Consider the following 26890-nt stretch of genomic DNA (forward strand, 5'->3'; position numbering starts at 1 on the left):
AGACTTGCCTGACAAAAATTCCTGAAATGCCAAGAAAAAAAAATCAAATTAAATTATTTTTAAATAAAAAAATAATAATAAACAGTAAAAAGAATTGGACAATCTTTCGAAGAAAGTCTATGAAAAGTGAAATTATTTGCTTGTCAATTTCCGTAAAAAATATTTATTTCTTTAATATATTTTTCCAGCAGAATCTGTTATGTTTATACATTTTTTGTGTATGTATTGTGTGTTTACGTGTGTGTATATGTATATTTGTGTATATATATATATATATATATATATATATATATATATATGTGTGTGTGTGTGTGTGTGTACACAAGTATACATATGTATACACATAGGCATATAAGCATATACTTACATACATACATACATAAACACATACATACACACAAAAAAAGGCATAGACATAATCTATTTAGCTAAAAAAATTAAAGAAATAAAAATGTTTTTACAGAAATTGCCAAACAATTTCACTTCTGGTGTTCTTTCTTTGAAAGATTGACGAAAAGTGCTTTACAAAATGAGACATATTGTGTGCAGGTAGGTATGTGGGGGAGGGCTGGGGGAATGCAGAGGTGAGTGAGCATGGTTGGGAGAAGGCAGTGTTGGGAAGATGGGTTGTGGTGGGAGGACTCTACAGGTTTCCACACAGTTTCTATATGCCGAATTCACTTATAGAGCATTGGTCAGTTGAGAGCCATAAGAAGACATTTGACATAGAGTGGGACTGAACCCAAAACCATGTGGTTACAAATTCAGCTTCTTAGCCACTCAGCCACACTTGCACCTGTTGTCATCATCACCCTTTAATGTCTGTTGTCCATGCTGGCATGGGTTGGACAGTTTGACCAGAGTTGGCAAGCAGAAGAGCTACACCAGATTCCTGAATATGGTTTCTATGGCTGGATGACCTTCCCAATGCCAACCACTTTTGATAGTATGTGCTGGATGCTTTTAATATGGCATTGGCACAAGCACTTCCATGTGGCACTGGCACAAGTACTATTTATGTGGCACCAGCACAGGGTCCTTGTAGACCTCTTAAAAAAAAAAACAGAATCCTATTTTAAATCCCTTGATCCATCTCATCAAATTATCCATTGGGGAAATTTATAGAAATTGAATGAATATTATTTACATTTGACAGATATTTGTCCTCTTCTTGAAGTATATTTGTCACTTAAATGCGGCTAACCCCTAAGGGTGAATGCTACTGTAGCTTGTAGCCCCAAGAGAACATCTTCTCCAGCTGTCTATTGACACACTTTCTGTGTCCGGTCAGTATTTGCAAAGGGAAGTCATCCTTCCCATCGTCGATCTGACGTGATATGCACGGACCCGGGTTTCTGGGTATTTACCCTTCGTCAGCGTACGACAATCACGATCTTCGATGTGAAGGGCTCCCAATGCAAATACATATATCTTTTTTGCAGTGGCCTATAAATAGGACACTGAGACAATGTGAAATAACTTATTTAATGTTCTCATTTCGTGTCCTATTTATAGGACAGTGGGACTTAATGGGTTAATATAAAGCTATGGTATTAGAATCTGCTCAAGTTATCTCCCTTCAGTATCTCCCATTGAGGAAGGCCAAGGAGCTAGAAACAAGTGTAGGAATTTGCTAAGATATGCTATTTTTACACCTTTTACCATAAGTGAGAATTTTCTGTCCATTACAACTGCAGTGAATTTGTCTTTAGACATTAAAATATGCCACTAACCTAAAGTTCTTTTATTCTTCATCACTGCTTAGCGCTGATACTATTATATATTTTAATGTATTTCCTGTTTTAGTATTTATATTTATTCTTAAATGGCCTTCCAGTAAAATGCCCAGTGACAATGACCGACCAGTCGTCTTGGCCCGCCGTATTGAAACATTTAGTGCCTGCCATAGATTACACAAGTAAGTAACAGTTTCTTCAGATTTCTCTAAAGGAGACCTGGCAAATAAATTGTTCTGTACAATGGATTATCTCTTTGTCTAGTTTTGGTGGATTAAGTCTACAAACACCAATTAGAGAAATAATCTGAAAATGTTAAAAGGAGAGGAATCTGGAGAGAGAGAGACAAACAGAGAGTATTTGGTGGGAGTTGGTGGGAGAGAAATAGTATTTTTAGACTTTTTTTTCTCATTTGTTAAAGATAATTGGAGATTTGAGATCAATGGGAGATTATTACAACAACACTAAAATACTGATAAGGAATTTCAGGATTACCATTAGTCGTAGCTGAAGGCTTATATCACCATTCATGGTGTAAAAAGAAACAGTTGCAGCTTTGTCAATATATATATATATATATATATATATATATATATAATAATCATCATCATCGTTTAATGTCTGCCTTTCATGCTAGCATGGGTGAGATAATTTCACAAGAGCCAGCCAGGCAGAAGCCTGCACCAAGACTTCTGTGACTGTTTTGGCAGGATTTTTACAGCTGGATTCCCTTCCAAACACAAACCACTTTACAGTGTGGACTGGGTGATTTTAAGTGGTACCTGCACTGACAGGGTCACCAAGTACTTGCAAGATGAGAGACAGAAACAGGTGTCTTGCTGTAGAGGAAATATACAAGAGATGCTGGAAATGGGCGTTGAGCATAGGTCTTGTGCAAACTAAGTTTTATGCGCCACATAGCTAGATGGGCTCAGAAGAAAAACCATAGTATTTAATAATTATTATCATCATTAAAATATTGATACTAAATTAGTATACAGGGGTTGGACAAAATGATGGAAACACCTTAAAATTTCCAACAAATTTATTTTAATATCGGGTAGGACCACCTTTGGCAGTAATTACAGCTTGAATTCTATGAGGTATGGACTCTTGCAAAGTTTGAATTGTTTCCAAAGGAAATTTTTGTCCATTCTTCAGCTAAAACAGTCTCCAGTTCTTGTAATGATGATGATGGAGGATATCGACTCCTTACTTGTTTTTCTAAAATGCACCATAAATGTTCAATAATATTGAGATCTGGGGACTGTAGTGGCCAGATAAGATGTTCAACTTCACGAGAATGTTCCTCATACCATTCGGTAACAACTTTAGCTGTGTGAATTGGCACATTATCATCCTGAAAGAATCAGGGAATGACGTTAATGGGAAGTGATTGTGGGGGAAGAAGGATTTAACTAGTAGCCCTAAAGGGGAATAAGATGTGTGCTGATTCTAGTTTCAAATGATTACAGCAGGTGAGTAGTTAGAAGACTGATGGAGGAATAGGTGTTTGAAAGATGAGATGTGGGGTAGTGTTTGACAGGGGCAAATTGGGTACAGGGACAAGGCCCAGCATGTGCAGACATAAACAATACTTTTAGGACGAATGTTATTTCAATGTTTCTCTTTTTATATTTTAGTCCCTGTCTTAGTGATGAAGTGAATCAGAAGATTTATGGAAAATGTAACCACATTAATGGCCATGGCCACAACTATAAAGGTCAGTACATTAGTCTAAACTGGTGCTGCTTCCATTTGTTTTTTGTTCCTGGCTGTTCTTTACTACCATATCTTAGTCTTTTTTTTTGTTTTTATTTTCTTTGAGGCCTTCGGCTCAAAAAACTTCTTACTTAGCTTCTTCGGCTCAAAGAACTTCTTACTTAGCTTCTTCGGCTCAAAGAACTTCTTACTTAGCTTCTTCGGCTCAAAGAACTTCTTACTTAGCTTCTTCGGCTCAAAGAACTTCTTACTTAGCTTCTTCGGCTCAAAGAACTTCTTACTTAGCTTCTTCGGCTCAAAGAACTTCTTACTTAGCTTCTTCGGCTCAAAGAACTTCTTACTTAGCTTCTTCGGCTCAAAGAACTTCTTACTTAGCTTCTTCGGCTCAAAGAACTTCTTACTTAGCTTCTTCGGCTCAAAGAACTTCTTACTTAGCTTCTTCGGCTCAAAAAACTTCTTTCTTAGCTTCTTCGGCGTATAAACGACTGAAGTCACAGTATTCCTCCTGAACAAGATGCTCATCCGTTACCAGTCTCAAGGCCAGTAATTTTCTGAGGGTAGGGGGACAAGTCAATCACATCGACCCCAGTACTTCTCTGGTATTTCTTTTTATCTACTCCAAAGGAAGGGAAACATTGACTTCAGCAGGATTTGAACTCATGATGTGAAGAACTGGAAGAAATGCCACTAAGCATGTTGTCTGTTGTGGGTATGTTGTAAATGGCATCCATGAAATTGTGGTTGTGGCTGTTGCCAGTGTCGTGTAAATGGCACCCATGCCAGTGGCACATAAAAAAAGCATGCATTACACTCCTGGAGTGGTTGGCATTAGGAAGGGCATCCAGCTGCTGAAACCATGCCGAAACAGACCGGAACCTGGTGAAGTTCTCTGGCTTCTCAGTTCCAGCTAATCCATCTAACTCATGCCAGCATGGAAAGCAGACGTTAAATGATGATGATATATAAGCTGTGTTCCAATGTGGTCTGAGATGTCTGTGTGTCTGTAGCACTGTTCTGTATACTTGAGCAATATTCACCATGTATATAATTTCTAAACGACATACTCTTAGAGCACTCTACTTAGCAGTTACATCAGATTATCCTCTAATATGTATTATTTCCCAACATTAAACACTTCTTCTAGAAAGCCTTGTATTCAGCAGTGGAAAGTGATTTTCTGTTATAAGATCTCAATTGTTTATGTTCTGTCTTCTGTTCACTTTTCTTCTTTTCTTGTCTATTTCAGTGGAAGTGGCACTTAAAGGTCCAGTAAGTATTCTTCTATGCACCCCTACCTTTCCTGCTGTCTATCATAATTAAAAATTGATAATTAGTTCTCTCCACACACCCCTACCTCTACTGTTATCTACTATCGTTAAAGACCAGTGTGTTTTCCTCTATTGCTATTTAATTAAAAACTTGTAAATATTCTTCTGTCCATACGGATATATTAGAAGGAATCCATTAAAAAATCTTAAATATTTGGTAAGCAATTTAATTGTTGAACCAGAGAGAAATTCTTTTGCTGTAACTTTCTGCTGTTTCTCTTCTGCTGTTTGCAGGTGGATCCAGTGACAGGAATGGTGATCAATATAGTTGATTTGAAACAAATAATCAATGTAAGTCACATGATATTCCATATTCTACATGTTCATCTCTAACCTAACCATTTTTCAGCCATACAAAATTCATTCATTTTCCTTTTTTTCTTTCTTTGGTATTCAGGAAATTTATCTTGGGACATATAGTCATTTCAAATATTGAGTCATTCCTTCTCAAAGTCCATTGTTCCATGCTTTAATTGCTGAACAAGTTGTGGGTCAATGGGGAATGATTTCACAGCTGGAGACTTTTCTTATCTCTAGTTCTTACTTGTTTTTCAGGCAAGGAATATTTTTTTTTATACTCTGAATGTCTTTGAAAGCCTTGAGTGACTGGCTGTGATGTCAACAAGAAATGTTGGCATCAGCACCATACTATGTTAATGACAATTACAGAATACCAACATTCATGAATATTCTGGCAAACACACACACACACACACACACACATATGTGCTTGTGTGCGTGCATGTATGTGTCTGTGTGTGTGTAGTAGGCTTTCTGCAGTTTCCACCTACTGGATTCACTCATAAGGCATTGGTCAACTTGGCAGCTGTAGTAGAAGACACTTACTCCAGCTGTTACACAGTGGGACTGAACCAAGAACCACGAGGTTGGGAAGTAAACTTCTTACCTGCACAGCCATGCCCATCTCTACATCTGTCAGTTCTTTATTTAAATTTATCCATGGAGGGAAATACAGAGTTGAAACAAAATTCATGCATTAAGCATGTGGCTTCAATAAGGATTATATTATTAGAGTTGCTTCCAACTCAGAATTTTATATATATATATATATATAAACATATATTAGCGCAGGAGTGACTGTGTGGCACCTTGGGCAAGTGTCTTCTACTATAGCCTCGGGCCAACCAAAGCCTTGTGAGTGGATTTGGTCAACGAAAACTGAAAGCCTGTCATATATATATATATATATATATAAGCATATGTGTTAAATATACAGAAAATGATTAATTTCTCTAATTACAATTCCTAACTTTGACTTAATTCATGCTTTCTTAATTTCTTCTTAGATTCTAATTCTCTCCTTTTATTTAAATTAAATTCTTTTGTTATTCATTGCATTTATATACTCAACAGCCTTTCATTCACCTTCTTATTTCATCTTTTCATTTCACTTTATTATCTAAGTACGTTGAGTGTCTTTTCATTTATTTTGATTAATTGATTGACATTCTTTTTAAAGTCTATTTTGATTTACAGAAACTACATCTTCACAAAATGTTCCCACCACTTAAATTGTTTGATAATTTCTGTATCTTGTAGAATATTTCTGTTTATAATTTCCAGAAATGTGTCATGGATGTTTTGGACCATAAAAACATAGACAAAGATGTTCCATACTTTAAATATAACCCCAGGTAACTTAAAACCTCCTTTTCTAGTTGCATTTTAATTCTCTCATTTAATTATGAAATATTTGGGAAAACACGAGCAAGATCTAAGGGAGACCACTCCATTCCGATCAGCTGTAATTTTTATCAGCCGTTCCCAGCAATGAATGCCTTTATTGAATTGAATATCAAATGAAATATTGTAGAGTGCTGAGCCTTGCTCACTATTTTAAATCTCTACTATTTCATCAGTTCATTTCAGGACTTTAATTCAAACCATAAACCAAATTTTTTAGGTGTTTCTGTGGCAGGAAATTGTTTTTAAATTAGTTAACAATTATAGGAAGAATTTTAGAAATATTCTCACAGGAATGACATCTTTATATATCTGGTTTTACTTTTTGATTGCAGTACTGGAGAAAATATCGTTGTTTTTATCTGGAACCAACTTTCTGAAGAACTGAATCAATATAATCAAGCTGACCTTCTATTTGAAGTAAAACTACACGAAACAGAAAAAAATGTCTTCTCTTATTATGGAGAAAAAACGTCATCAAAATGAAGATGGCACAATCAAAGGAGTTTATTCTTAAAGAACATGTTTTTGAACCTAATTGGCTATTCTTCAAAGGTCTGTGAGTTATTCTAGTAACATGGTTTGGTTGTTTAATTCCTGTTAGTTTTAGATAAACAAAATATTGATCCATTTTAGAATATTCTATTGACAATTGGTTGAAAAATTGCGTTGCATCATTAACTAAACCACTTATCGTTCAATTATCCATTCCACTTCGTAAATAGCTTCCATAGTACAACTTATCTCACAAAAATTAACTTGCAGTGTTGAGCTCTGTGCAGGAACGTTTGCAGACTTTATGGTGCCTCGTCTCCAGGTCTGTCATGGAGGTGAACTCTGGTACAAAGTAACACCTTTGGGTAAATTGTAAAGGATAAATAGAAATACAAGTTGTTGCAGTGTGTATCCTTCATCTGTTAATGAGAGTGACGTTTGTGCTGTCAGTGTCTCATTCTATAGCTTTCTAATTAGTAGACCAACATTTTGATAATGAGTAAACCATAAAATTTGTTTGATTTTCGTGGTTTTCAAATATAATTTTCTTATTTTCATGCATCACTTATCTCTATGTTATGGCTCAAGACACAATGATCATCCTGCATTCTAATATTGCAAAAGACCAATCAACAGATTCGTTACTTTTAACCCTTTGAAGCTAACATACATAGGATTAGATTCAGACTTCCTGGCTCACAAATTAATGAAACACTTAATGTGTGTGTGTGTATATATATATATATATATATATATATATATATATAGAATATATACACACACACACACTCTGATATTACAGATCTCTTTACACACCTTTATAAATATCACTTCAAATTTCTTCAACGTTATCTCTTGTAAATATGAATGTGAAATCCAGTTTCCAAACAAAGATAGGTTGAATTGTCCCTCCTGGAATAAGAAAACCAGATTGCAAGGTGTTTGTGTATTGGATCAAACAGAATCCAAGGAGACTGGTGGTTGTTTAACGCAGGCAAGACTTTTATGACTTGGGAAAAAAAGTAACGGCAAGAGTTAAATGAAATTGCCAGTCACTCTTAAACCTGGAGAAAGACTCAGTCCTAAATATTGGATGCTCCACTCTCCAACACCATTCATTTTACTCTCTCTCTGTCTATATATATATATATATATATATATATATATATATATACATACATACATACATACATATGTAAGTTTGTATATAAAATATGTTGAATTTCATTGTTTAATGTATAAAACACATTTTAAAGACCCAATCTGTCTTTTGTCTTCATGTGTTTCCAATAACATTCATGCATTATTGATTTCTTTATTATCTTAGAAAGAATTAGATGGATGTCTTTGAAAGATGATGGCTTACTGGCTGCAGAAACAGATCTCATAACAACCAGTGAACTCCCTGCTTAGATACACGTAGACAGGAATCATGTAGGAGTATGTTTTTGTTGGTTTCTTTCTTTTTAACAATAATATTAGTTAACTTCTACAGACAAAACCCCTCGAATAGAAGGATATCTTAAACAAGGTGTGAAGTCATCAAAGATTAAACACCAGTAAAACATGGATAACTTGACTTTTTTTGCATTTGTTTGAGAATACAAAAATTTATTTTGAAGGATTGAAATCTTTTCCCCTGACGGAGCAGAAACAGGACTACTGTGCTGTCTTTTTAGAAGAAGGTATGCTTTGTATACATTATCTAATGAGTCAATTAGTTTTCCTTATTTCAGGGAGATTTAGTTGATATTTTTAGCAGATCAAACAACTTTTCACTGAGGAGACCCACAACCAGAGAACTTAAAAGAGAATCGTGTGTGATGTGATGAGAAACAAAGCAGTCAAATATTCACATTCAAAATGTACCAGAACACATATTTAGAATGAATAAAATACATTATTAAAACTGGATGTTCACTGTTCTCCATGCCTTCCAATGGTATTTCATATTGATGCAAACAGAATGGTTAAAACCTCTCTCTAAGCCCATGATTCCCAACGTAGGACATAGTAATATTTTGGTGAGGCATGCATCTCAATAGAGAAAGGAAGAAATTCAAGAATCATCATCATTTAACGTCTGCTTTCCATGCTAGCATGGGTTGGACGATTTGACTGAGGACTGGTGAAACCGGATGGCAACACCAGGCTCCAGTCTGATTTGGCAGAGTTTCTACAGCTGGATGCCCTTCCTAACGCCAACCACTCAGAGAGTGTAGTGGGTGCTTTTACGTGCCACCCGCACAAGCCAGTCCAGGGGCACTGGCAACGATCTCGCTCGAAAATCCTACAGGAGCCAGTCAGGCGGTACTGGCAACGGCCACGCTCAAAATGGTGCATCTCATGTGCCACCCGCACAAGAATGAGTTATTAAAAAAAAAGAAAAAATCTTCACACCCCTTCCCTTGACAATTTTTATCACTTTAGAGACATCAGGTCATTTCAGTCTATTCAGAGGAAGTGATGTCTCTAAAGTGTCAAAACTTGAATAAAGGAAAATGACCTGGTGTCTCTAAAGTGATTATTTCATTTGATTTAGTGGTGTGGGGGTGAATGTGTGTTTCCTACACATTTTTTTTTTATGTCTGTTGCACTATTTTTTCACAAGGGGGCCTCAGGATTTTGTGGCATGGCCAAAAATCAGTTGGGAACCACTGCTCGAAGCAGAACTGGATATATTCTTTATTTCTGCTATTCTGAGGAAACAGAATCTTGATTTATTCTTGAGACAAAATGATTGTTGAGGTATAAAAAGAACTGAAACCATGAGAAGAACAATAAATTCATGCAGAAGAAAAAAACCAACTCTTTTCTTTGAAGACACAAATAGCAGAACTTTATTCATTTTTTTTTTTTATTGTATGCAATTTAAAAAAAAAAAGTTATATCATACAATGAAATGAGATCAGGTTACCATCAAGTACGTGTTTATGTGAACAAACTAAACCATTTTTTTTTTTTTTGTTTATTTGTCAACTTTACATTTAATGTTGAAACTTCTAAAGTATAATATTGTCAAATTTGAGTAACGGACATCAAAGATCTCGAAACAATTGAAAACTAAACTCACAATGTCACCTCTGTATAAATGGTAAGAATAAAACAGTTTTTTTTGTTTATCATAAAGGGTCAAAAGAAACTTAAAAGATTTCAGACAGTTTTGGCAGGAATGTTAACACGGTGCAAATTCAAACACCCGGTCATCAAAGACACGACGGCCATAATAATTATAATTTAGGCACAAGGCCAGCAATTTTGATTGGGTGGAGGACCAAGTCAATTACACTGACCCCAATACTTAGCTGGTGGTTTATTGACCCCGAAAGGATGAAAGGCAAATTTGATCTTGGCAGGATTTGAACTCAGTATTAAACAGCTGGATGAAATGCTGTTAAGAATTTAGTCTGGCATGCTAATGAGCCAGCTTGCTGCCCTAAGGAGGATGGTGATGATAATTTTTAACACAGGTCAAAATTTGGGGATAGGAGACCAGTATATGACTGGTATTTATTTTATCAAAAGGATGAAAAGCAAAATCAACCTTGATGAAATTGGAACTCAGAATGTAAAGAAGTGGAAGATATGCCAATGGGCCTTTTGTCCAATGTTCTAACCATTCTGTCAGCTCACTGGCTGGATAACAATCCTTTCTACTCACAAGGCTTGAAATTTTGGTGGGAGGGCATAGCTGATTTCATTGACACCAGTATATGACTGGTACTTTATCTTATTGACCCCGAAAGAATAAAAGGTAAAGTCAACCATGGTGGAATTTGAACTCAGAATGTAAAGCCAGATGAAATGCCACTAAGCATTTTGTCTGGTGTGCTAACCATTCTGCCAGCTCACCGCCTTAAAAAAAAATAATAATAATAATGACATTTATGCTAAAAATATAGCAAAATGCCTGGAAATGTTTACAGAGAAAACAATGCTGGGAAGACATTTTGCAGAGTATACAATGATTGTGGCCAAATGTTGAAAGTGTTTTGTTCGAGGTGAATTAAAGAATGACAACGTGACAACAACACTTTAGTTTTGACAATAATAGAAATTAGTATCGAAAAAAATCAGTCCAGGCCATTGTTCCCCTGCTTGAATAAACATTTGAAAATATTACAAATATAGAAATGAGTGTTTGACACATACACATTATAGATAGATAGATAGATAGATGGATGTTATTTATATATGTGGTTGTTGCTTTTGACTCTATCCGCTGACCATCCATTCAAAGTAAAAATATCAAGAGAAAGTGATTAAAAATATGTTTTATGCAAGAAAATCTTCGCACTTTCTGCTCCTGAGATAAACTGCTTCAAAACATTTTTTTTTTTCATTTTTTTTTTCTTTAATTATAATATCAGATAATATTTTGATGAATAATTATTTGACAGTGTTTTGGGATCATTAATTAATTAAATGAGATGGGGGTACAATTTGTCATGAAGTAACCATAATACTGGTACCTGTCAGGTGTAAGGTGGGATGACAGGTAACATTTGGCAAGCAATGAGAACACAGTCAATGAGTCAATATATATATATATATATATATTTCATTTTGTTTTTGAGCAAAAGTTCATAAGGTCTTGCCTTGGCCACCACTAATTATACTAACAAAGAGTTAAAGTAGAGGAATTATATTTAACTGATTCACTCACAAACCAAGTTGTTTAGTAAACACCAAGGACTGAAGATGCCAACCTCTGAATCCATTTCTAATCATCTATGTACTTTTATATAAGGCCACTTTCTCTGACCAATCAATTTTGTCATTTCGTTAAATATCTTTAATAAGATACATTATAAGAATTAAACTGTGAGTGACATGGAATAATTAATTTTTAACAGAAATCAAAGTAGATAAAACTACAAGAAATAGTAAATTTGAGGTTAAAAATCCTTTGGTAGCCTTTTTGCTATTCAAAAGGTTTTTTTTTGGTAGCTGCTTTCAGAACATAACGGCTTTCATTATTAAAAACAATTATCATAATTAAACCATTTCACTTTCTAATTGTTAAAAAAGTAAATAAAAACAATAAAATGAGTATTTTTCCCCTTTTGTAAATTTTCCAATTTGTTATGTGGGCAGAGATCTGCTAGGTTTCCATTCTAAAAACATTATGGCACCAAGTAACCAGAATAAAATATTACTGTTTATCTGCAAATTGCTTCAAAAATAAAACCCACCTCTCAAAATCTAAGACAGGAATAAATAACATTCCAACTGCTTACTGTGGCACATAAGATGGCTAGAGAAGTTTAAGATAGAAGAGAAATAAATATACAGACATTTAGCAACATTTCTCACTTGTTCTTTGAATATTTTTCCTTTTTTTTTTTCTTTTTTATCTTTTTGATCCAATTTGGTGGAATTATAACATTTCTTCATTCACTGTGGGCTTTCGGCATCTGCAACTCCAAGTTTCTTGTTAGTTTCTTCCTGCATTTTAGCTTCATATTCTCGCAAGTCTGCTAGACTCATTCCTAATAATAAGAATAATAGCAATAATCAGATTTTGGCACAAAGCAAGCAATTTTGAGGGACAAAGTAAGTGGAAACCCCTTAACCCTAGTCCTTGACTGGTACTTTATTTTACTGACCACCACCCCACCCTCCACCATCGAGGGATGAAAGGCAAAGCTGTCCTTGGTAGAATTTGAACTCAGGACATAAAGACAGATGAAATACTGCTAAGCATTTTGCCCAACGTGCAAACGATTCTGCCAGCTCACCGCCTTCAGGTACAGCCATATAACTAAATATATTCTCTATTTATACAAAATATGCACCATAGAAAAATGGTACCAATATCATCATCATCATCATATAATATTGAGAAATATTAATTGATGTTCAAACACAACAGTGTTGGTCAAATGTCCAGACATATTAAAGACTAAATGTAAAACATTATTATTAATTATGATTGATTTAGAGAAGAAGAAGAAGAAAAAAACTATCTCTTTAAATATTTAACAATAGAAATAGCAAGAACATGAAGGTCACAGATGTTTCTATAGTCTGGGAGTCACGGAGAAAGAAATGGACAAGAAAGCAGCACATTTATTAAGAAAACTCAACTCAAGAAATGGAAAAAATGTTTATCCTGGGAATGAATTACAATAATTAGGAAAATTCTGTTTGCTCAGCTGTATGAGAACATCTTCTTAAAGCTGACATTAGAGTCATCAAACACTTGTAGAAAAGTCAACACTCATATATATTAGAGAGAAGAGGAAGAGGAGAGAGAAAGAAAGAGTGTGTGGTTATCTTACCAAACCATTCATCAAGCCAGGCAACTGCTTGCCGATGACCAAGCAACAAAATATCACGAATCGCCTGAAAATAGACACAATATAGAAATAGAGTTATTAAATATCATACATTTATATGTGTGTGTGTGTGTGTGTGTTATCATCGTCATTTAACATCCGCTTTCCATGCTGGCATGGATTGGACGGTTTGACTGAAGACTGACGAGCCAGAAGGCATCACCAGGCTCCAATCTGATCTGGTAAGGTTTCTACAGCTGGATTCCCTTCTTAATGCCAACCACTCAGAGAGTGTAGTGGGTGCTTTTTACGTGTCACCAGCACGAAGACCAGTCAGGCGCATACATATGTTTTCCTCCTTATGACATCAGCGACAATTTAACATTAAACTGATGGATTACTAAATACATTTAGTAGAGTACATGTTTATTAAACTTTTTCAAAGAAAAGGGTGACTGTAACTTCAAAGTTTCATATATATATAATATATATATATATATATATATATATATTTATATTAAAAGTCAAGGTACAAGATGTACCTGTTTGCTTGAAAGAAGAGTTAAAACTCTCCCAAACCATGCATCTCTGACTATATGAAAACATGCACAGAGAGTGCAGCAAATATATTTAGAAATAGTCTTCCCATTTGTAAAAATACAAAGAGGAAGGCAGATATCCCAGCATCAATTGATTTCGCTTACTGTGCCGAATTGATACTTGAAGCTCATCAGCTAGGCTTACTACATCAACTATTTTTAAAAATATATTTATCTCTCTGTGTGTGCGTGTGATGTGTGTATATACATACAGGCATACACATTATATATATATACACACACACACACACACACACACACACACAGAACATAGTCCATGTTTTCTTCTCATTAATATGAGAGCAGCCACAAAAGCCTGTTGATAATCACACAGCTTCCTTCTAGAGGTAATTTTTATAGCAATCCTTTAAGTCACATTGATAGATTTAATCTTATACCGGACTGCAATTAATTCTCAGAGATAACAGTAAAAGATTAAAGAAATTCAGCTATAATCTGCTTAAATCTATTGATACTATCAAGTTGTAAGTTATGTGATAGATATAATTAGTATATCTAATTACTAAATTGAATTAGATAAGATGGACTTGCATGAGATATGAAACATTTAAAATAAGGTTTGTTGGACTAAATGGTGTTTGTCAATGTGGTCAGTGAACAATGACAGAAACATAAAGGATGAATGTAACCAGTGTGTAGAGATGAAAGGACTGAACTACAAGTCCTCGTCATCTGACGTCCACCTTCCATGCTGGCATGGGTCGGAGGATTTGACGGGAGCTGACAAGCCAGAGGACTGTGCTGAGAAGCAATTGTCTGTTTTGGCAGGGTTTCTATGGCCAAATGTCCTTCCTAATGCCAACTATTTTATGGAGTGTGCTTTTATGTGGCACCAGAACCAGCAAGGTCACCAAGTAACTTGCAAGACATGAACCTTCAACTGAGAGGGGTATTGATATTGAAGGAGAGATGGCTTTGTGCCATGTGATGAAAAATTAAAGCACGACAGAAATACAGAAACAGGTCTCTTGCAGCAGAGGATATACATGGCTACCCCAGTTGGAAAGAGAGAAAGAAAGTACACTAAATTATTTATTTAAAGGACACAAATTCAAACTATAGTTCTGTAGTGGAAAGAATAATAATACTATTTGGTTTTTATGGTTGCTACAGACAATTAACATAAGCTGCATTGTTAGTTTTATTGCCAGCATACCATTGTTTTGCAATCCACTTTTCTCTGCAAGAATGGGTCAGACAGACTCTGTTGAGACAGGTTTTTTTTGCTATGGCTTGATACTCTTCCTGTTTCTAAGCAAGATAATATTTTCATGGAAGTCTAGAAACAAAAGACATTGCTTCTATGCTGCTGGTACTCATTCCAACTATTGTACACCGTTGAGACAAGGCATTAAGTATGCACACACACACACACACACACACACACACACACACACACACACAGAGGTTTTTGCCATTTTCTTGCCTTTTTTTTTTAAATAAAAGAAAAAAATACAAGGTGTCGATAATGTTCATTTTGGTTCTCCACTTTCAAGCACACAAAATAGAACCTGCCTTATTACAAATTCATGTTCAATTACATTAGAGAGTGTAAAGTCTCTAACAAGTGTACGTGCATAAGGGACAGGCTGCAGTGAGCCACTAAATACAGTGCTTGAAGTATAGTGCCAACAAAAACCGAACAGACCCTTGTGCCAATCCAACACACACACACACACACACACAACAGGCTTTTTTGATTGTCTGTCCACAAAAATCCACTCAGAAGGATTTGGTTAGCCTGGGGGTGTAGTGCAAGATATTTGCTCAAGATGTGGGATTGAACATGAAACCATGTTGTTGGGAAGCAAACTTGCTAACCACATAGCCATGCTAATATCTAAAAGATATTTTTCTTTATTTTGAATTGTATCAACATCAATTTGTTAAAACAATCCTCACATATCAACATCTGATATTCACATACCAACATGTGAAGCCTAAAATGAGTTTGACCAAACTATTCTAAATTCTTATTCTGATTAGTATCAATTGAATTTAATTACAACTTGAGTATTTTGGTGCTAACAAATGTCTTGCTACTAATTAGTAACAATTAATACCTTACTATGTTACTGCAGTCAATTCCAGTTAATTGCATACTGGATAATTACATAACTTTTCAAAACACAGAAGTGGAAATTGATCAATTAATTGCAGATGCAAACGATGTCAATTTCTGTTAATTATATATGTTTTTTTTAGGATTTTTATTTAAAAAATTATATGAACATTTCATTTGATATAAATAAAATGATTCATGAAGCTTGTTTTGGTTTTAGTTTGAAAAACTTCAGTAGTAAATCCTGTCCACAAACAACTGATATTAAAAGAGTAAAATATAGTAAAAGTTGTAGTAAAAAGATTGTTTGCCAACATAACATGGCAGTCCTGGTTTAGGATGAATGTTGCTGTAATTTAGCCCCAGCAGACATCATCTCCAGCTGGCTAAACGACACGATCTGTGTCTAGCTGAACGATCATTCCGTGCTGATGAAGGGAAATAACCTGGAAATCGTGATACACAGATATTGTCTTGAGGTGAGTGGGGGGTGCTAGATTCCAATGTTTGAAAATATAAGGACACAGGTCGTATCATACAGCCAGCTGGAGACGATGTCTCCTGGGGCTAAATTACAGCAACATTCTTCCTAAACCAGGACTGCCATGTTATGTTAGCAAACAATCTTTACTCAAAAGTACTGTTGCTGAACATCTCTCATTGTGAGATTTACAAATAGTAATTTTCTAATATATTCAGTTTATTCTTACCATTTCAATGAATTCACGATTACCAAAGATCAGATTCCAGTGTCTTATTTTTTCAATTGAAGAATAAAATTCTTTTCCATTAAATTACAGGTGAAGTAGCTTGCTTCCCAACCACGTGGTTCTGGGTTCAGTCCCACTATATGGCACCTTGGGTAAGTGTTTTCTACTATAGTTCCAGCCCAACCAAAGCCTTGCGAGTGGATTTGATAGACATGTCTGTTTGTGTGTGAACTGCATTTTTAACACAGCATGTTCATAAGAGATATAATCTTAGGAGAAATACTGCAGGAAATGGTATGTCATCAGTGTGTATACATTAGCTATGATACGTAGGTGGCTATTTTAATTAAATACTGCCTCAATTGCATATACCACATTTTTATTCAACCAGGTGGCTATTCACAGCATCAGTTACTGTTTTGTTCTCTGTTTCTTATACTGGAGACAATGAATTCTCGTCCAAGCATCAGGCTGCAGGTAAACACTGAAAATGCCCCAAAAGGCTGAAACGCATCTGACATTCCTGCTGCTGTACTGATTCTTCATCTCCTGACATTTATGGCATTTTGAGCGTAGCATGTCAATAAGAGATGTTATATCAGGATGTTAACCAATCAACAGTGTATGACAGTCACTGCTAGCTCTCACTGTGCATGCAACCATGTGCTGCCATCTGTTGGCATACTACAGAACTAGTCCAGGAGTTTTTTGATGCCACCACATATTCACCTTCTCAGGTGAAAACTTCTCTGATCAGAGCCAAATTCTTAACCACTCCCCCATGACATTCTGAGATATGCACCAGTGACAGTGAGGAAGAACAACAACAACACTGCTTCATGAATACCAAATACAAAATAGTTTCGTAAAAAGTCTGAATTTGAAGAACTATCCAACCTATGCAGTTTCAATGATTATAATGTAAATTATCATCTTTATTTTAGTCATCATTTCAGTAAAACAAAAAGTTATAGTTAATAAATCCTTGAACAGTTGATAGATCTACCGTCTCTGGCAGTTGATAAGGTTGGTCATTATCTCTGGCCAGTCCAGTCTCAGGTAGATGAGAGATAGATGTGACTTTATACAAAACCATCATCATTTAACGTCCATGATGATAATTCCATATAAAGTCATGTGTATCTCTCATCTTCCTAAGACTGGACTGGCCAGAGATAATGACCAACCATATAAACTTCCTACTCTATGACAGACATTTGTAACCAGACTGAATGGTCTCCTGTCATTTCAGAATCAGATTATCTGGGACATGTAGAAATAAGTGACCTATTTCAGTTTCATATAAATTAGAGCATGTAAAAATAAGTGACCTGTCTAGAAATTTGACAGAGTAGTTTAATATACAGGAAATAGGTTCCAACGGACAACCAATGAGATGTTTCCATGTTGTTTTCTTTGGTATTTCCACAGAAAACAAGAATAGTTATTTTTTAAATGCTTTCTAAATTCCACTGGTCTCAACCAGACTATACAGCAAAAGGAACAGCGATTGAATTTGTAAAGAACTTTCCAGCTGCATTCTGTCTTCTATCCCACGTATTGGCAATTTACCCAGCTACCCTGTCTTTTAGTTATTGAAGCAGTGTTCGGGAGGGATGTGAAGGACGGCAAACTTATTGACGTTTTAATCACAATGATGATGCAGACATAGTTGAACCACACACACACACACACACACATATATACACAAAAACAATACATATATGTACATAAATACATACATATGCGCACACACATACATGCATGCATGTAGAGAGAGAGAGAGAGAGAAGATCAGATGATCAGGTAGAAAGAAAATGAAACTACACACAACAAAACACACACACTGTGCCATTTGAAAACATCAGACTTGTTTACATTATATGTTTGGCAGAGAAGCAAGCAGTATTGACTGATCAACAGTGTGTGTATACACACACACACACACACACACACACATGGCAGTAGTGAAAGAGAAACCCAAGTTGCAGCTAAGCATAATGTACTTGGAAGGTTCTAAATGTCATCATTGATCTTTCTTGTTCAATATGTTATAATACCAACTGAGAATAGATCAAACCAGATTTGAATATTATCATTATTATTATTATCATTATTATTATTATTATTATTATTATTATTACAATCAATTTGTTAATCTCATAAGAGATAAAACTAATCACCAAGAGATAATTACCACAAAAGTTTCCTTATAACTTAATCCATCTTTAAACCTTATATAACAGAGGCAGAAAGTTTCTATGGGGTCACTCGACCTGCTAAAAATGATAACCAAATCTTTAGGCATCTCTCACATCATGCCTTTTATAACTTTAACTTGAATGAGATTTAGCTGAGTCAGATTGGTCTTTCCAACAGTCTATAGTTTGTGAGTCATGGGCAACACATCATCACTAAATATGTCAACGTGAAACTTCATCCAACAAAGCTGTAATTTATCTTAAATGTATGCATATCTGTGACGTGTATATACACTCACACAAACACACACATAACCTGTACCATAGTTATAGCACACATACACACACAACATATATTTGATATCTATACTTTGTGTAGCTTGCGTTGGGGCAGGGTTTACAACAGCTAGACACCCCTCCTGACACCAAACCTCACCAGTTCCTAAGTGAAGTAATACCACTGTCCCAGTCTATCAAACCGCAAACAGCCTGGATAGGCTTTCATGGTGGACTGCAAGCAAATGACAGTGTGCAGTTGTCTGTCTATGCCAAATCGGACTGGAATCTGATGCAGCTCTGGTCAAACCATCCAACACATACCAGCATGGACAACGGACATTAAATGATGATGATGATGATGGAAGGTCTGAGGTCTGTGTGTGTGTGTGTGTGTGTGTGTGTGTGTGTGTTTGTCAAGTTGACTGGGAAAACTATTCTTTGGAGGTTGTAAAGCTCTGCTTTAGCTGGTAATTCTTCATGGTGGACACGCCATCATTGGTCATTTTTAACAGTGGATATGTCAACATTAGTCATATTAACAATCCATCAACAATCCTTTCTAACACTGAACAGTCAAATAATGGTCATTTTTAAGAATGTAAAATATTTTTTCATTCTACAATAAATGCTTCAGAAGATCATTTTTGACTGAATTCACAGAAAGCACAAATGTAATATTTCATTCCCAAATTTGTTTTGCAAGATTTATGATGTGAATTCATGTGTTGAAACAGATTTTGTTGTCTCAGGAGGGTCATTATGCCAATAATAAACACACACACACACACTGGTTTTATTTCACGTCTTTTATTATTATTTTTCAATTAGTTAATTATTTAACCAATTAACTAATTGATTGTTTGATATATTCATTTGGTTAATCAATCAAACAGGTTTGTGAAAGTCTTTTTAATGACAACCAATTGACAAACAAAAAAGAAGTAAAATTGAACCAATGCATGTATTTTATTGGCATAACGATACCAGAAAAGATACAACAATACAAATACTCCAAAAGAAGCACATGTCTAAAAAAGAAAAAAAACAAAAGAGTTTGGGAAACAAACTTCCACCAATGGGAGAGCAAATACTGACCTTTTGTCCAAATTGTTCAACTCTGGTTTGCAGACCCCAAACTTCAAATTTCACTTTCACAACTTTGTAAGAACACATTACTGGATCAGAGCTTTTCTATATTGAAACAAAGATAAAATAGAACCATACTTAATATACACACATAGACATTCATATTATAACTATCTATCAATCTATTTGTTTGTCTGTCTATCTCTCTCTCTCTCTCTCATATATATATATATATATATATATATATATATACACACATGCATACATACATACACACACACACAAACATACACATATATACACATGCATGCATACACACACACACATATAAACATGCATACATATACACACACATGCATACATACATACATACATACATACATACATACATACACACACACACACATGTATATAGCACAGCCCTGTGGCTTGTGAGGTATACAGAATGTTATATGCTATTTTCAACTAATAACTATCAATGATTTTTTACACACCCTGCCAGCTCGTTCTGACATCAGCTGTTTGTTAATCACTGTTGTTCCACATCAGTAGAGGCTACACTTAGTTTAGGATGTGTCTGCCACTGGATGCTAGCAACTGATGATGGCCAAAGAAGCAGGAATACATATTTAACAATTCCACCACCACTGCTAGACACTGTTCGTCTGCTATTGATACAGTCCCGTGATTTTTAACAATATATACCTTTGCAAGATACAATCTTGAGACAAATACCACAATTTCAAGGTTATCTGCATTGAGTATGATACACAGAATACTATTTTAAACTGATACTGCTTCTGTGACTGTTGCAGTTAATGACTCTGCAAAGAAAGAACTCTTAGGAGAAGGAGAGTCTGCCTAATGTAGACCCAACTGAGGGACCAGCTATCCAAATCAACAGTTGCTTGGTAGATAAAGCAATTAAAGAAATGAAGACAGGGAAAGCCCCCCCCCCCCCCTACACACACACACACACATACATATATCTACCTATCTCTTTCTCATATGTGTGTGTGTACGTGAACTGCCTCCCCCCACCACCACCACCACCAGCCTTGCTAGAACAAATCATCAAAAGAATGGATGAACCTAGAGTAAGTTCGCCGATTATCTAGCAATAGCACGGACCCTCAGAAATTCTGGTTGGTGTCCACCATGCTGGAAGACCACTGGAAGTGAAGTGCCCCTTAGCTTTTGTTAAAGCATGTCTCCAGAAGGTCACTCTGATATAAAACCAGGCACGCATGGAATGGCACTGAATATTTTGGGGATCTTTTGCTTGCACCTGAGATCATGCTGCTCCCACACACCTGAGCCTGCAACCCATATTTGTAGTGGCTATCTTGTCCTGGTTTGCCTTTGGATCAGGTCAGTAGGGCAGAAAGGATCTGTAAGGTGCTATGCAAGCCTTATTGGACCTAAAACTCTAAGTTGTGCAATAACCAGTGAGGCAACGATCTGGTGCCTGGTCAAGTTAAAAGGTGTGACAGACACGAACCCAAGCAAAGCCAACTGCTGATGCAGTAATCTCGTGCAATGGTCAGTGATGATCTTCCTCAGTCATGGGTGGACAACCATCATCATCATCATATATACCTGCACGTATGTCTTTATATATACAGAGTTTTATGTCTACATAACACACATGGAGCTATTCGTGAACTACTGAAAAGGTTGAATTAACTGTACAAACCATCCAGCCACTGGTGTATGGGCCACGACCAGTTTTCTCAGATTTGAAAATTTTCAGATCCTAAAGGAAAAAGGATAAAAATAGACAACATTGTTATGAAAGTTAGGGTTTTACCATATTTACTACAGGAAGGAATATGATGCGGGAGAATGCAATGACTACAGAAATAATAATGATGACAACAATGATGACAAAGAAGATGATGAGATATAAAAATGCAACAAAACAAAATATAGTGTGTATGTGTGTGTGATGTGTGTATAGACATGTAGTGTGTATGTAGGTCTTTAGTATATGTATTTAAACATCTAAGCATTACACACACGCACGTAATATAAGCATATAATGTGTGTATGTACATACGTGTATATCTATATATATATATATATATATATATATATAGTTTTAGGGAAAATAACCAATTTTCAAGAATTTTGTCCCTAATAATATTATATATATATATATCATCATCATCATCATCATCGTTTAACGTCCGCTTTCCATGCTAGCATGGGTTGGACGATTTGACTGAGGACTGGTGAAACCGGATGGCAACACCAGGCTCCAGTCTGATTTGGCAGAGTTTCTACAGCTGGATGCCCTTCCTAACGCCAACCACTCAGAGAGTGTAGTGGGTGCTTTTACGTGTCACCCGCACGAAAACGGCCACGCTCGAAATGGTGTCTTTTATGTGCCACCCGCACAAGCCAGTCCAGGGGCACTGGCAACGATCTCGCTCGAAAATCCTACAGGAGCCAGTCAGGCGGTACTGGCAACGGCCACGCTAAAAATGGTGCATCTCATGTGCCACCCGCACAAGAACCAGTCCAGGGGCACTGGCAACGATCTTACTTGGCTTGCCGGGTCTTCTCACGCACAGCCCATTTCCAAAGGTCTCGGTCCGTAGTCACACACACACATATATATATAGTAACAAACAAAGGAAAGGAATTTCTTCAAAGGGGTGTGTAAAACATCCAATTCACTAGTATAAATCAGTTAAATACCACATAAATATAGGTGTATTTCAAATTACAAACAATAAATTAAATAGAGAGATTCAATTGACAATCTAATAATTTATTTATATTATAACATAATACAATGAATACAAGATAACATTAAAAAAGTCATTAAAAAACCAAAAGGGCCAACAATTTATTTCGAGTTATATACATTATTTGATTTATAAACAATTCATATTCATTTATATAAGTCTCTTCAGAGCTTTAAAGACAGACGAAATTCCGTGTGAAAGAACAGCTGGAATTTTTTTTTTTTCTACAATCCAGCCATCTTTCACACGGAATTCCGTCTGTCTTTAAAACCAAAGCTCTGAAGAGACTTATAGACATTATTTGATTTAAAAAACAATTCTTATTCATTTATATAAGTCGAAACAAATTGTTGGCTCTTTTGGTTTTTTTAATGATTTTTTTAATGTTATCTGATATGTGGAAACTGAAAGAAGCCTATATATATATGTAGACTTGTGTGGGGCTCGTCTTGACATCACATGATAGTTGTAAACAAACATTGCCATCAGACAAGTGGTGTCATTTGTTTGCAGTCTTCTATGAAAAACCTGTCTAACCAAGGAGAAATTTTACCTGATTTGAGAGCAGGATTGGTGACAGGAAGAACATCCAACTAGAAAATGTGTCTCAACAATGTCTGTCTGAGTGATGCAAGCATGGAAAAGTAAAACAATAATGATGATGATGATTCTATAAATCGAGTAATCAAACTGACCTCTTCTGGTTTATAGTGATGTTCTGCAATTTCTTCCATGACAATATCGATGACGTCCACCTCTCGTTGTTCCAGCTCATCAGCATCAAGGTTAATACACTGAAAATAAGATTAAAATGGTCTCTGCTTTTAACCAAAACCAATTACACAATACTAATTACACAATACTACGCTTCATTAACTACACGACTATACTCAAATCATATCATTTTTATCTTAGATTTTTGAGATTTTCTTATTAGCTTTTCACAGTTGGTTTGAATCAGCAGAATTCCTAAATCCTAATATTTCAAGACCTTCAAGTCCCAAATTCAAGAATTGAATATATTTGTGCTGTTTCTTATAAAACTGGTTGAATATACTGTAGACTTTCCCACCAAAGGTTTTGAGACCATTTAGCGTTGAGCATCAGCAGTCACATGTTGATTCGTTAGACTGTGACAAACAATCAACATCTGATTGCTGATGCCAAAATTAGATGAGTGAATACTTACATTCTCTGATGTCGCAGGATTATTTTCATAGCGGGTCTCAATATAGACAGAGAACTTAGGCAGGAATGAACACTGTAAACAGAAAATAATCATTTTCTTTATTTATTCATTTAAATACAACCAGTCAGATCATCATCATCGTCATTCAACGTTCGCTTTCCATGCTGGCATGGGTTAGAAAAGAAAATAAGTGTTGTGATGTTCATGTCGTTCTTCTCAAGAACATAAATGTCGGTCAGGAATAATAGAGAAAATACCCAAACAGAGTAAGCTGCCCTTTGTACACTATTTCTTTATTGCTCACAGGGAGCTAAACATAGAGGGGCACAAACAAGGACAGACAAAGGGTTTAAGTCGATTACATCAACCCCAGTGCGTAACTGGTACTTATTTAATCGACCCCGAAAGGATGAAAGGCAAAGTCGACCTCTGCGGAGTTTGAACTCAGAACGTAACGACAGACGAAATACCGCTAAGCATTTCGCCCGGTGCCCTAACGATTCTGCCAGCTCGTCACCCTTTGTACATTAAGCAATCCTTTGGCCATCAGGCTTCCCTTTACCCTTCACTCACTGAGCTGCTTTTTTGCCCTTCACTCATCAAGCTACCTTTTGCTCAATGAGCTACCCTTCACTCACCAACCTGTCCTTCCCTCATCAGCCATGTTTCTCATTAACCAAGAATATTTGACCTTGACATGTCAAGAATAAATGCGCTAAACATTGTGACTAATCCTATTAAATACAACACACACACACACATCATATGCATGTGCACACAACACACACATCATATATACATACACGTGACCCACAAACACACACACACACACACACACAATACAATACATAGAATCCCTGCTGTTAGACAAATGTAGGTTAATGACACACACAATTCGCCTGTGATAAAGTTCATTTGGCCAAGACTAATCACTTGGAAGACAGCACCACCTCACAGCATCCACTACAGTTGATCACATGACTAGTCATGAGACCAGGATCTCAGTCAGTCACATGGTTGAACTGCTGTAAAAGTATGAAGTCTCCACATGTTTCAGAAGCACCTATCATCATCATCATCGTCATCTACACAGAGAGATAATGTTGGGAAAGAGAGTGGTGGTGGTGGTGGTCATCTTTATTTGATATCTCTGAACAGCAGCTGTAAGAGGCACCCATCGTTGCCACATCTGTGCAAAGAAGAGTGGGTCCCTAGCTTTATAATTATATTTACAGATAGAAATCAGTAAAAGGGGAGCGAAAAAGTCAATACAAACAGTAATGGACACATGCCAACAGGGTCAACTCAGTGGGAACAAAACCCTACCAGGGCCAAAGGCAATCTCAGATGGATGGATATCAAAAGGGGTTCAGTTTTAAATATAAAACATACATCCATCAGCCACTTAATGAAAATTTCTAAATTTACAAACATATCCAACTGATATTAGTGAGAACTGACAATCTCATTACTATAGAAATATTGCAAAGTCTTGTGTTTAGTCATAAATACGAAGAATAAACAAACATATCACTTACTGTGTATTCTTTATGTCCAGCCAGTGGGAAAGATCAATGTGGTGGTCAGAAGACAAGCAAAAGAAAAAGATTCAACACATGAGAAATTTACTGAGATACAAAGTAAAAGTAAAAAAAAAATACAAACATTTAATCAGATAATTTTTAGATTTAAAAGATGTTCAATATTAAAAGATGTCAAAATGTGCAGAGGATCTGTTTGTCTCTGAGTTATCAGGTATTAAACTATTGAGACAAACTTCTAACGTAGAAATACAATACAACTCTGTCACAGTCTTACTCATGGCAGGAGAATCACTCTGCACTGTTACAATTCCACAAAACACTTTACACTTATTCATGTAAGGACTTAGCCATGATGGTTAACAACTAATATATATTTAGTAATCAAAGTAATACCTAGAATAATCCAACAGACAAATACCTGATATTTACTTTCATATGAACCACTGTAGCTAAGAGTCAGCTATCCACCATAACTAGCAATCAGATATCCACACCATATATTGTACTCAGATATCCACCATAGCTCACAACATGATATCAACTGGAACTAAGTGACATTCGCACAGAACTAAGTCTGTAATCCCTCAAAATTCAAAACTAACCCTTGTCACCATTGTAGGATGACATTAAACCTAGGTTTTAACAAGAGTCCAGTATAAAGTTATATAAGGGGTAGAAATATAACACAATACCTGTTATAGTATGAGGAAAGAAATTCCAGGCTCGTTCAGTGACATAGAAGATTCGTGGAATAAGACTCTGTACCCAGCCTGGAAGTCGACTGGAAACAGAAGAAGAAAAACAAATTGATATAATCATATTTAAATACACAGGGGTGGCATGGGACACAGGGGGTGGCGTGGGACACAGGGGGTGGCATGGGACACAGGGGTGGTCAAGCAATGGGGGGGGCGGACAAACACAGACACACACACACATATATATATATACGATGGGCGTCTTTCACTTTCCGTCTACCAAATCCACTCACAAGGCTTTGGTCGGCCTGCGACTATAGCAGAAGACACTTGCTCAAGGTTCCACGTAGTAAGACTGAACCCGGAACCATGTGGTTGGGAAGCAAGCTTCTTACCACACAGCCATGCTAAAAAATTTTAATATTTTGTATATTCTAGAAGTCTAAGCAGTTTATTGCAGATAAACCTGAGTAACAAGATCT

At 36.0% G+C, this 26890-nt stretch overlaps 2 protein-coding genes across 5 annotated transcripts in view; one reads left to right on the forward strand and one right to left on the reverse strand.

Moving 5' to 3' along the window:
- Positions 1-8899, forward strand: part of LOC106876574 (6-pyruvoyl tetrahydrobiopterin synthase) — a 28235-nt gene extending 19336 nt beyond the window's left edge. For 2 of the 4 annotated variants that reach the window (XR_016243504.1, XR_016243505.1), the window contains exons 2-8: positions 1838-1918; positions 3380-3459; positions 4705-4727; positions 5021-5077; positions 6371-6441; positions 6826-7045; positions 8313-8899. Coding sequence is in view for 2 of the 4 variants with exons in the window: in XM_014925176.3 (XP_014780662.1) it covers positions 1838-1918; positions 3380-3459; positions 4705-4727; positions 5021-5077; positions 6371-6441; positions 6826-6976 (463 nt within the window). In the remaining 2 variants the exon portion in view is untranslated. Of the gene's footprint in view, positions 1-1837; positions 1919-3379; positions 3460-4704; positions 4728-5020; positions 5078-6370; positions 6442-6825 lie in introns of all 4 variants that reach the window. The other 2 variants (XM_014925176.3, XM_014925177.3) reach the window with 1 other exon arrangement.
- An 897-nt stretch (positions 8900-9796) lies between these two features.
- Positions 9797-26890, reverse strand: part of LOC106876575 (cytoplasmic phosphatidylinositol transfer protein 1) — a 43241-nt gene continuing 26147 nt past the window's right edge. The window contains exons 3-10 of the mRNA XM_052971379.2: positions 26403-26491; positions 25705-25712; positions 24167-24238; positions 23673-23771; positions 21921-21980; positions 20234-20329; positions 13270-13333; positions 9797-12477 (exon numbers count right to left, since the gene is read on the reverse strand). Coding sequence (XP_052827339.1) covers positions 12383-12477; positions 13270-13333; positions 20234-20329; positions 21921-21980; positions 23673-23771; positions 24167-24238; positions 25705-25712; positions 26403-26491 — 583 coding nt within the window. The 3' untranslated portion in view covers positions 9797-12382. The remainder of the gene's footprint in view (positions 12478-13269; positions 13334-20233; positions 20330-21920; positions 21981-23672; positions 23772-24166; positions 24239-25704; positions 25713-26402; positions 26492-26890) is intronic.

Source organism: Octopus bimaculoides, chromosome 10, assembly GCF_046866305.1.
Source record: "Octopus bimaculoides isolate indiv1 chromosome 10, ASM4686630v1, whole genome shotgun sequence".
NCBI lineage: Eukaryota > Metazoa > Mollusca > Cephalopoda > Octopoda > Octopodidae > Octopus > Octopus bimaculoides.